At 33.4% G+C, this 13,283-nt stretch overlaps 1 protein-coding gene across 1 annotated transcript; it reads right to left on the minus strand.

The window, feature by feature from the left end:
- Positions 1–3,458: 3,458 nt before the first annotated feature.
- On the minus strand, positions 3,459–12,837 carry nup35 (nucleoporin 35). The gene is made up of 9 exons (XM_056465964.1): positions 12,720–12,837; positions 10,130–10,288; positions 9,874–10,001; positions 8,548–8,602; positions 7,392–7,527; positions 7,148–7,217; positions 6,934–7,062; positions 6,686–6,841; positions 3,459–4,086 (listed from the first exon to the last, which is right to left on the minus strand). Exons 1-9 carry the CDS (start codon positions 12,733–12,735, stop codon positions 4,009–4,011), a joined length of 927 nt encoding a protein of 308 aa, XP_056321939.1. The 5' UTR covers positions 12,736–12,837; the 3' UTR covers positions 3,459–4,008.
- Positions 12,838–13,283: the final 446 nt, after the last annotated feature.

Here is a 13,283-nt window from a genome sequence, read left to right on the forward strand (position 1 = left end):
TTCACACACCTAAAACAAGGCTCAGGGTCATCGGGAAGGTCAATGAAAAAAAATGGGTTCCAACTACAAGTTTTAACCTTTGAGTCTCGAATCAAATCTTTTGGAATAAAAATAAAAAAAATTATATATCTGATTTCATTACACATGACACATTTGAGAAAAAAAATAGAAATGAATCAGAATGAATGAGACTAGTACACACGGAATCCATAATTCGATAAATGTATTCAATATGCTGAGGTGTGAGAGGGTTTGAGAGGAATGAGGCGACGGATGCCAATTTGTTCTCATTTACACATCTCAGTCCATACGAAATGAATTTTGCTTCATTTTGAAGTAAAAATACCAGCTTTATTGATTTGTTTCTTGGTTTTCTTTGTCTTCTTTTGTAAGAAAAAGGCACTAAACAAAAGTAAAGTCTTTTACAAGCTCCCATTCTAAAACTGCATGCAGTTTCTTGCACGAAGACTCACTTGCTACTTAAATAAATTGATCTAAAATACATTCAAAAGTGACATTTGCTGTTTATTCTTTCTAAAAATGAATTCTTTAGTTAATTGAGGAGGGTGGGGGTGGGGGGTTAATTGTTTTATGTTCAACCCACTTAAATTGGTCAAAAATAAGTTTAATTTCTTCATGTTGTCCCAACACAAATGAATAGTGTGGAACCCAGCATTTTTTTTACAGAGTATTATTGGCAAAACTATTCTAAGTTACATTTCTGTTCATTAAAGAAATGAATTCACTTAGTTACACATTTATTAGTTAGTAATAAGTAGGGCTAGACAGAATCTGCTGACATTTCTTACTATTTCTGTGCAGTATTTTGTAAAAAATCTGCAGATTTATGCTGAATGATTTTGGGTGTATCATAACTTAAAATATGAAATAAAATAAAAATACATTTTTAACTTTTATTTAATGTTCACAATGCAGATCCACTTAATTGGTAAACAAAGCAATTCTCTCATATAAAATATCTACTAAAAGACAGAAAATCTTACTTTACAAACTGTAGTGTAAATAAACCATATGAACATTTTTATAGTCAATAATACTACTGAAACCGATTTAAAAACTGAATAAATATAAGTTTACTTAACTAAATCGACTCTATTGGCTAAAAATCTGTGGATTTCTGTGCACGCAGATTCCATGTGGGCCTATAAATAAGTCAAATTACATTAATTTGTCACCAATAAGATTAATAGTTTATATGTTTTAATGTCATTTTATTAAAATATCAGACTAAAACTGCTTTGCTTTTTCCCCTTTTATATTCCCCAGTGTTTGTATACTGAAATAAGATTAAGAAATTACAAACAAGACATGCTGTACACATACTTTTAGAACTCACAAAAATTATTTGGCTTATTTATATTAAATTATTGTAAATGAAGCAAATAAATTGTTGTTGTAATATTAAAGCACCAATTGCTTAATGGATATTTTACATTAAAAATATATTCTACGTTTACTTGCCCTCAAGTGGTGCTAGACTTTAATAAACCGCTGGTTTTAGTAGACTGCTGATATTCAATAATTTAACATGACAATGAACATGCTGATACTGATACTGATAAAGACTGATATCATGGGCATATTCATTGTATTTGCAGTGCGTTCATAACAGTGCCAAATGATTGGAGACATAATTGGATAATTAGCTTCATTCAAACATGAACATTTTTACATTAATCTGGCCTACTACAGTACATGCTACTGAAAATTCTCTGAAGTTCTGAAGCTGCGGTCACACTCGAGTTTGAGCATGCAAAATTCTGTACTACGGCGCAACGAAAAGGGGCAGGATTAAACAAGATGATTAGACATTTAAAAAAAGTGAGTGATTGGTCCATATTTTACATTTCTGTCCAGAGAGGTCATATTTTGATCCTCGATTGGTCTCACGCAGTCAAGCGCAGTCAAGCAGCAAACTGCGAAACTTGTCGCACAAGCTTGTGTTTCCGGTCTGTTGCATACATGTGTCTATGAATGGAAGTCTATGGGGGGAAAAGTCCAGTGTGACTGTGGCTTAAGGTTATTGTATGCGATTAATTAACATTACATAAACTAAACTCACAATGAAAACTGCAAAAGCTTTTACAAAGCTTAGTTGAAATCAGAATTATTAAACCCCTTTTGAATTTTTTTCTTTTTTAAATTTTTCCTCAGTGATGTTTAACAGAGCAAGGACATTTTCACAGTATGTCTGATAATATTTTTTCTTCTGGAGAAAGTCTTTTGTTTTATTTTGTTTAGAATAAAAGCAGTTTTTAATTTTTTAAACACCATTTTAAGGTCAAAATTATTAGCCCCTTTAAGCAAAATATATTTTTCGATAGTCTACAGAACAAACCATCGCTATACAATAACTTGCCTAATTACCCTAACCTGTCTAGTTAACCTAATTAAGCCTTTAAATGTCACTTTAAGCTGAAGAGAAGTGTCTTGAAAAACATCTATGGCAAAGATAAAATAAATAATTATATATAGTTAATTATTAAAACTATTATGTGTAGAAATGTGTTAAAAAAAATCTCTCCGTTAAACAGAAATTGGGGAAAAAAATTAAACGGGGACTAATAATTCAGGGGTTTAATAATTCTGACTTCAAGGTGATGTTAATTTCTTAGTTAATGCCTATAAACATGTTAAAAATAAGTCTAATTACAAGTCGTAATCATTTTATTTAATTGGGTATAAATTGAAATTCAGTTCAGTTGTATTTTTTAAACTAATATTAATAGGAATAACTACCATAAATCTGCATTTATCACTGTAGATTTTCATCCATCAACATTTACTAATGATATTGTTGTAAAGTGTTATTGCACAACTTTATAATCTTTTTTAAATGCTTCATTCCAAAACACTCTACTCCAAGTCTACCAACACTTGTGTCCGCTGTCTGACTCAACAAAACAGGACCAGACACTTGCTCAAAACATTTGTGTGACTGTTTCAGAAATTGTCTGACTTTGGTCTGAAAAACATTAATCATTCATTTATAAATGCCAGATAACAAGCAACCACTTGCTCAACTCAAAGTTTAAATCAGCGAAGGTCAGGAATTTGGGTTTGTTTTAATTTGAAGAATGGTACAGTTTCCGCATTATGACATTAATTGCATCATTCTCGAATTAAGGAGCAGTTTTGTAACGTTTTGCTTTAGCCTCATTATGCCCAGTTAATATTTTAGTAAACAAGAATTAAATCACCTAAAAAAAAGAAAAAAAGGAAAAACTACAGTTTCTACTCAAAGTGTTTATTAAAGAGAAAGAATTTTTCAAAAACAGACATTTCTTAAAAAAAATGAATTTCTGGTTCTATTAAAATAGTTGATAAAGTCAGTGAAAAACCACAACAACCTAAAAACACACTATATATATATATATATATATATATATATATATATATATATATATATATATATATATATATATATATATATATATATATATATATATATATAACCCAATCAAAAGATGGTTAAATCCTAATTTAAGGCTTGTTCTCAAAAAGCTGAAGTCATCATTGATGATCTCCTTACAATTCTCTTGTTTTATACACAAACCCATAAATTAAGAACGTAACCATGAAATATGTTACTCAAGAATTTGATTTTGTACAAACAGGGTCCAATACGGGAGTCCGTCATGATTTGGACCCTTACATTTCTAGCAGATCCTTCTTCTTGGCATGAGCTAAAACACTTAATGCTCAAGATTAAGTTGTTAAATCTGTATGATTTTGAGGACAGACTGGAAAGACCAACTCCAAACCCAAGCAGCTGAAAGCAGTCCATGTGAAACACACTTGAGTCCATCTTCCGGAAAATAGCACACAAAGTCAATCAGTCCGCAAACGAAGAGATAAAGTGCTTGTGTATTCGCTCAATTCTTGTGCCCAGAAAACCCCAAAATTTGTCAGTTTTTAAGAGCAATCAGTGTCAACATATTAGAGGCTGTTGATGGTCTTTTTCGTCAGGACTCTGTGTGTGAAAGATTACCATCCAAACATATACTCCATTGCTTTCGATACAAAACTTTCATCCTTTTTTGGTGTCTGTTGATCTGACACAACCTATAGATGAAAACAAAAACAAACAAAAGACTAAGCGCTTCATAAATGATGTTGCCAAAATCCTTTGAGCACATTTCAGGTTCATCCAGTAACTAGTATTTGAAATAAAATGTGTAAATCTACATTCTATTATGTATTGGCAAGTAAAATCAAACATACTGCCGTTAGTCAGTTACACAGGAATTATTCTGACAATGTTGCAATATAAAAATAAAAGCTACCACTTTTATTACTAAAACTCATATCAGAAGTGCACCAAGGGGGTTAGGGGGATCATAAACTTATTTCATGTTTAACTATGTGAAATAGTCAAAACTAGAACTAATAAAACAATAATAAACGCACATTATGTAAAAATTAAATTACATTTTTAACTTTAACCTACTTTTTTTTTAACTTTATATATTTTATTTATATTTTATACACAACCGGTCAAAAGTTTGGGATCAGCAGGATTTTTTAAATGTTTTAAAATAAGCTTATCCCACTTACTTCATCAAAAATACAGTACAAACTGTAAAATCGTGAAATGTTATTGCGCTATAAAATAACTGTTTAAAGGTAGTTTATCATTTAATTTATTTCAGTGATTTGAAAGATGAATTTTCAGCTTCATCACTCCGGTCTTTATTCACATGATCCTTCAGAAATCACTTTAATATTAATTATTATTGTTGTTATTATTAATATTATTATTAATGTAATAGTAATAAAAGCAATAATGACTGGAGTAATAATTTCATATGAAACTACATACTGTTACATCCCAGAGTCTGTGTCTGTTTTGTTTTTGTTTCTCTCTCTCTCTAGCAGTCATTCCTTAGGCCCAGCCAGTTTCAGCTCCCCATTGGTTGAGCTAGATGTCAATCATCATTACTACTTCAATGACGTCATCATCAATGCCCAACCAGAAGTGAAATTCTCCATTTAAAAAGGAAGCCAGCAAGGAAGAAAGCTAGCTTGCTTTTGCTTGCTCACTGTTGTGTGTTTTGCTGGGTTGTTTGACAGTTTATTGTATAATGTGCATTCTGTTATCATTTTTGCTGTTATCATTTTTGCTAATTATGTTTTCTTTCCGATTGCCAGATCCGCAACATCAATGGGATTTCGAGGACAGGATAGATCAGTGTTTCCCAACCCTGTTCCTGAAGGCACACCAACAGTACACATTTTCAATGTCTCCCTAATCAAACACACCTGAATCACCTAATTAGAACAAAAGAAGAGACTCCAAAACCTGAAGGTAATTAGTCAGGTAAGGGAGACATCCAAAATATGTACTGTTGGTGTGCCTCCAGGAAAAGGGTTGGGAAACACTGGGATAGAGGTCACGTGATCTACATGCTGCTACACGAAAGATCTGCAAATGTATTATACACACTAGATTAGAAGTGTGCGCCACTCATTGCAAGTCTTGTTATACGTTTTGGTTAGTAAAATAGTTTAGATAGGGTGTGAAAATGCTGAAGACCTTTTTCTTTCTTTTCTTAGATAGTTTAGAGCAGGGGTGTCAAACTCAGTTCCTGAAGGGCCGCAGCCCTACAGTTTAGTTCCAACCCTGCTTTAGCACACTTGCCTGTAGGTTTTAAACCAACCTTGAAAGACTTAAGTAAGATCAGTTTAATTAGAATTGGAACTAAACTGTGCAGAGCTGCGGCCATGCAGGAACTGAGTTTGCTACCCCTGGTTTTGAGATTGTGGGTTTTCAGTTGGAGTTGTGTTTTGTTATATTATTTTCTTTGGTGCCGCTTTTGCTCCTATTCCCCTTTATTACAACCATTTTTTTATTTTATTTATTTTTATACTTTGTTATAATTTACTCACCTTGTGAAATAAATACTATTTTGAGGCATAATTGGTTGTTTGTCTGCTCCATTGCCACCACCATTCTCAAAGGGGTCATAAAATTTTAAATGCTACTGTAACCCTAGCCTTTCTATCTTAAATAACCGTAACACATACAATAAGTAATAAATAATAAATTAATAAATAAGCATTTAACAATTTTCTTTTACATTTAATAAATGTCGCCTTAATTAACACAATAATTTTATTTAAAAAAAAAAAGAAAAAAACAGACCCCAACCTTTTGACCAGTAGTGTATTATTTGTTATTTTGTTATTCTTTGTTTTCTTCAACTTGTCAATAAAAAAAGGACTTAAGATTTCCCTTAATTATGTACAATTTTTTTTCTTTTTTTGACAATAAATAGTTTGCTGACTGGATTTGAGCAGGTAACTTTACTGGTTAGGTTTGCCATAGAAAAATATATTACGACCGCCATTAATAAATGTAAAAATAAAGGACTCACTGAATCATTCACTCAAAAATGACAGAGAAACAAATATGACTTTATGAATTGACAAATTAATTCAGGAACAAAACACTTCTGTTGCGTACAAATGTTCTGCTCCACCTTTGGAATATCTTTGTTGGAGACAAAAAAATGTGTGTATAGAACAAGGAAGTACTTTAAAAAAGAAAACATTATCACATTTGTGATCTCAAAACCTTTGTCAGTAATAACTCATTTAATTTCTTCTACTCTACCATTGTGATTTTAACAGTGTGAGGGAGGTTCCCGGTTCTCCACTTTACCTGATAGTCACTGCTGGATGCTTTGTAAGCGGCACTGAGGGGTCTCATGACGGATCGAGGAGTTGATAGAGGGTGACTCGGGGTGCATGGAGCCTTCACCGGGGGTGTGAACACAGAACTGGAAATGCTGCCCTTGTCCAAGCTCTCCATTACACTCTGACAAATAGAACAAGCAACCAATTTAACATTACCACCATTACAAAGAGTAGTATTCCCATCTGCAATGCAAGTCTTCAAAAGGGAACTACCTTATCGATACATGGTTTGACGCCAATCATTATGGCTTCTCCAAATATCTTTCCATCTTTACTGAGAGCTTTTCTCGCCTGCAGTTTTGACTGATATTGGACATGCATCCAATTGCCCGTATTAGACATCTGGGAATAACAAAAAATTATACATTTATGGACCACAAATCATACATAAACCAGAATGTAATGATGCAACCTGAGCTGTACTTACTACATGTTTTAATATATTTCCATACTGTGCAAACTGTAAAAGGATGTACGAAGCAGATGCTGGAGGGAACCTAAGGACAAAGTAAGAAGTAAAAATGTTATGCATATTTAATAATGCCATAAAGTACATTTTAATTGTACTGAGATTAATGACTTAAATGTTATGTAAGAAATAAAAGTACAACAAATACCACAGATGACCTACAAAATAAAGTAAAAATGTAAAATAAGATAAAGATACACACCCAAACACTGTGATCCAGGTGTCATCGAGCTGGTCTTCAGAGGACAGAGCATCTCCTTGTGTGAAGAACGGATCTACCTGAGCTGGAGAAAGTGTTGTTTTCCTCTGCTGACTCACAGGACTAAAAAAGTTTGAAACTATAGAACAAAATAGCATAAGGCATCTTTTTTTTTAGACAGTGAACAATTTTCAAAATTAAATAACAGAGCTGTGGCAAATCGCTTCTGAGATTTCTAAATGCATCGCTATTCTCTCTAGAATCAATTCTGAGGCTGAGCTTAGTTTTTAATAGTAGATGTCATTCTAGGCTATAGTTTTTAAACACACTCATGAGAAAGAACAATTGTGCGTTTAGTGGAGTCATGCAAGATGGCTTTCATGTCAAGAGATTAAATGTAAACACATCTCATTGACAACTGTAATTCACTTAAATCAGGGGTGTCAAAATAAGTTTGTGGAGGGCCGCAGCCCTGCACAGTTTAGTTTCAACCCTGCTCAAGCTGCGGTCACACTGGACTTTTCTCCCCATAGACTTCTATTTATACGCACACGAATGCGGCAGACGGGAAACGCAAGCTCGTGCTACAAGTTTCGCAGATCGCTGCAAAGTTCAAGCATGGCGAACTCTGACCTGCGAAATCGCATCACGTGACTGCGTAAGAGCAATCGATGATCAAAACATGACCTTTCTGGAAAGAAATTTAAAATATAGACCAATCTCTCACTTTTTTAAATGTCTAATCTTGTTTAATCCTGCCCCTTTTTGCAGCGTTGTACTACAGAATATTCTATGCTCAAACTCGAGTGTGACCGCAGCATTACCTGTAGGTTTCAAACAAGCCCAAACGACTCAATAAGTTGGATCAGGTGCGTTTAATTAGGGTTGGAACTAAACTGTGCAGAGCTGAAGCCCTCCTGGAACTGACTTTGACGTCTTTGGCTTAAACCTTTCCTAACTTTAATGATTATTTTCGGTTCAAGTTGTAAAGAATTGCATGAAAGCAGAGCACAGCTGTTTATAAAGCATACAGTGCCATCTGATGTTAAAAACTAAGCTCAAAATCGATTCAAAACAGAATAGCCAGGCATTTAAAAAAACTCAGAACTGATTTCGTGGATGATTTTTCACCACAGCGCTAATAAATAAGCTTATTTACCTGTTCCTGGTGTCCCCGGTAGACCAGATATTGGTGTGTGAACTCCAGGAAATGACTGTAAAAACAAATTCTTATAAGACAATGAAACTATCTGAAATGCTCGAATATAGACATGTCCACAATGTAATATTATTGTTGAATGCAGTACGCTTTAAAAATTAAATATATCTGCTACAGTACACACTACATACAGTTTAAACTAGGGATGGGTGATTTGGCCTAAAATCTAAATCTCGATTAATTAAACATTTTAACTCCATTACGATTAATAATATTATTATAATTTTATTATTATTATTATTTTATTTATTTTATGTTTTTGCTCTCATAGTTTACAAGTTACATACAGTAAGAGGTTTTGTAACAAGTTTTGTACAGTAACATGTAGTTGTAACAGTTGAGATGTGTAGTTACATTTTTTGAGAGGTGCGCATGTATGCGGAAGCTGCGTCAGTCAATACGCATGCACTTGGCAGAAGTATAATATCATAATAATACAAGTATAAATCAGCCTTAACAGTATGGGGTTATGTGACTCCACACACGAGGAGTTTTAAACAAAATGTGGTTGCATTGTACACTAGAATTATCAGTAATAGTTATAGTGTAATTATCAGCAATAAAATAACATGTTTTCTTGCAAAATAAGCATTCACTAAAGGGACAGCTTGCAAAAAAATTTATCCACACACTCAAGTGATTTTAACATTTTTTGAATTTCTTTCTTCTGTTGGTGTAATTCATTTTTGGGTGAATTATCTCTTTAATAAATCATTTTTACTTTAAATACATAAGTCATAAACAAAAACTAAATACATGGTACATAATACTATGCTGGGCATTACGGTGGCACAGTAGGTAGCACAATTGCCTCACAGCAAGAAGGTCGCTGGTTTAAGTCTCAGCTGGGGCAGTTGGTATTTCTGTGTGAAGTTTGCATGTTCATGATTTCCTCCGGGGGCTTCGGTTTCCCCCACAATCCAAAGACATGCGGTACAGGTGAATTGGGTAAGATAAATTGTCCGTAGTGTATGTGTGTGAATGAGTGTGTATGGATGTTTCCCAGTTATGGGTTGCAGCTTGAAGGGCATCCGCTGCGTGAAACGTGCTGGATAAGTTGCCGATTCATTCCACTGTGGTGACCCCAGATTAATAAAGTACTAAGCCGAAAAGAAAGTGAATGAATAATACTATGCTTGCAGTAATATTTTGTTTATCGCACTCAAGGATTCATTTTTGTTCTTCATCCACCACTGCATAATTACACAAACCAAAGTAATAGTAATAACTAAAGTTTTTTTTTTGTAATTCGTTAGCACTTCTCACTTGTTTGCGAGCAGCAAGAGGTGACATTCCCACAGCAGAGCCATTGAGGTCATCATAGATGCTTCTGACAGGAGGGGCTCCGCTCTTGTCTTTCGGTGTTGGGACCACCGGCTGTGGAGGAGACCCACCTGATGGAAAAAAGAACATCAAATCTGTAAGCAAGCAACTTAGCTTATGTGCATAAAAAAATAACCATAATTTTTAAGGTATCAACAAAGCACCGTGACCAATAGCAAGCATTGTTATATGCATTTACCGGCTAGAAGAGGAGACCTGATTTCTGCTCCACCTGTCAAACCAAAAGACCTGGGCTGGGGAGTGACAGGAGCAGGCAGGTCTCCCATCAGAAATCCCGGTAAAAACTGAGCCCCAGGCTTAGGGGAGGTTGGAGAGCCAAGTGTCATTGGTTCAATACCTGTTATGAGACATTAGAAAGGTTTACAGTGTTTAAAGCTTTTTAAAATTGCAGTCTACAACCCACTCCTGAAAATAGTCTAGTTTAAGCACAAATAACATTTAGAAATTTAGACTGTTTTTGATAGATTTATAGAGGGTTCATAATCATTTTTATGGCTAAAATTCCAGGATTTTCAAGTAAATTTTAATGACTTAATGTGTCATATGATGTCGACGTATATGTGGTGAATAATAAGAAAAACAATGCACATTCAAATTCATTACAGCATATCATAAAACAAGAAACAATTATTTAGTTTAAATGTGTTCATTTATCTATTTAGAATGTATTTAGATGACACGCTGTAAAACCCAAAAAGTTAAAGTAACTCAAACAATTTCAAAAAGTTCAAAAACTAATCCTAATGAGTACTGTGAACTTAATTTTTTTAAGTAAACGAAGCAATTTGAGCAAAGTAAAACCTAATAAGTTAAGGCAACTCAAACCATTTGAGGAAACTGACTGCTACAAACCATGAGTAAAAAATAATATATACGAGTACTTTGAACTTACTCCATTTAAATTGAAGTAATGAGGTATTTAACTCATTACCTTCAACACTGAGGTCAAAACACTTTTCAAATTAGCAGAATTAACTTTCAGTAAATATTGAGTCATGTACACCCATTTCATTTGATAATAAAAGTTGACTGTTGGGTTTTACAGTGCAGCACTAATAATGTGAGAGCATGTGTTTGGCCAAGGACAGAAAAGTAGTAAAGGCAATTAACTTATATTCAAGTGTACAGTTATTTGTTAAAGTAATTTCCATAACTTTGTGGGTTTTTCTGTTTTTCCAAAACTTTTCCAGGTCTGGAAAATACCATGTAAAAATTCCATGACTTTTCCAGGTTTTCCATGACCGTATGAACTCTGTTTATTTTTACACATTTGCTCATTTTTGAACAGTGACAATTTCTGACATGCTACTTTAAATATTTGGTCATTAGCATTATTAAATTGACTGTGAACAATTTTGCACTTTCATAGTCATTAGCTGCTTATTTGATTATCCTATTTAGAATTTGCAAAGAATACTCTTCTGAAATTAAGTTATATTTAAAAAATGTCAAAGTCCGAATGGGCAAATATAAAACCAAACTGACCTCTATCTAATTTAGTGACTCACTCCAAGTGGCCCCAAACATTTATGATTTACTTTTTTTTTCAAAACAAAAAATATTTTGAAGATAACATAATAGACATCGATGAGAAAAAAAAAAAAAAAATAGTCCCTCAAAATATCGCCCTTTGTGTTCAACACAACAAAACGGTATATACAGGAATCAGAGATTGAAATTCAATACCTTTTAAGATGTTTTTTGAGACTCTTTGCATACATTAAGACCTCATCACCACTTCAGTTTTCAAACAGTAACATTGCCGACATTTTAATTTGCAATATATTTACTGACTATAAATACTGATTGCAAGAAACTAATCCTAAAGTAAAACTGTAAATATACTGAATAAAAATGTTAATCCAGCCTTTACAACATCAGGAATAGGAGTGTTTATCTGGTTTACTGCAGTAAGCAAAGCAGAGTGATGTCAAATCTAGACTGAGGTAACGTTGGTTTTATTTTCACACATTCACACTTTCTTCTTAATAATATATTTTCAGAAAAGTATTGTTTTTAAATTCTAAATAGTGAAATCATATTAGCAACCTATGGCTATCCAAGTATAACAATGTTCACAGTCAAATAAATAGTGCTTATGTTGTTTTCAAGAAGTACTTATATGTGTTTTCAGAAAGAATATTCAAAGTATAGTGGTAAACAATATAGGGAGCATGTCACAAATTGTCACTGAACGAATGTGCGAATACAAAACTTTACCTCAATTGAATCTCTCAGGATTTGTTGGATTTCATAAACTACACAGCATCCCAATATTCAAAGATTAAATTCAGGCAAGCTTTAGAATACTGACACAAAATTGAATACCTTGTAAAATAGCATTAAAGACTTTTTAATACTTTTAAAGGGCCTTAAATTTCTCTAAATTGATTTATCATTTTTTTATACTTTTTAAGACCCTGCAGACACCCTGAATAAAGAAAGTTGGAACAAGCAAACTGAATAAATGGCAATTTTTCTCTGCGTGAACTCTCCCTTTAACGTTAACAACAATTTGATATGGACAACGAAGCACATATAAACTAACCCTATTTAGGAGACACTTGATAGGGCTGTCACGTCACAGCAAATGTATTACGCATTCAGAAATAATGTATTAAAATTAATAAGGGGAATAAAACACGCGTCTTTCTGCGGTGTGCTGACATTAGCTGAGCCACGGTTACGCGCGTTTCCACAAATTCATCGACACACAAACACTTCAAAACCATACAAACCCAAAACTTGTGAAACGCACGAAGACTTACAACTCTGGATCTCCATACTAGATGACTAACAGGCAGGCAACGAACAGAAGATTATATCTGCTTTACCGAATATCGGAGAGGGCAAAAAATTTTTGAACCAGACGGAAGTTGCGCGTGCTCTAATGACACCAGCGAGAAGAACTTCCGGGCGCCTCTGTCGCGCCTCTACAGGGAAGGATGTCCAAGGATTTTTTATTCGTCCCCACAAACGAGATTGTATCTAAATTTGGTAATCCTAATTCAAATAGTGTCTTCTGTAACTCAAGTATCAATTCATTTATTTGTCAAATGGCAACATGTTAAAGTGTTTTGGTCTCATTTATCCGTCTTTTTTACATCAAAATGTAAGTTTAACATTGATTTTTACATGTGTGATATAATTTGTTACTTTTCTCATGACAAACACAACATAGGCAATTATTATAAACAAATATTTATAGGCAATTTATTTATTTTGTTGGGTAAATATTATATTCACAAATGTAATTTTTCTTCATCATTATACCTAATTTGCAGAATTTTCTTTGTGACTTAAATTGTTTAATTACTACTTGACAAAAGTTT

This window comes from Danio aesculapii, chromosome 9 (assembly GCF_903798145.1).
Source record: "Danio aesculapii chromosome 9, fDanAes4.1, whole genome shotgun sequence".
Lineage (NCBI taxonomy): Eukaryota > Metazoa > Chordata > Actinopteri > Cypriniformes > Danionidae > Danio > Danio aesculapii.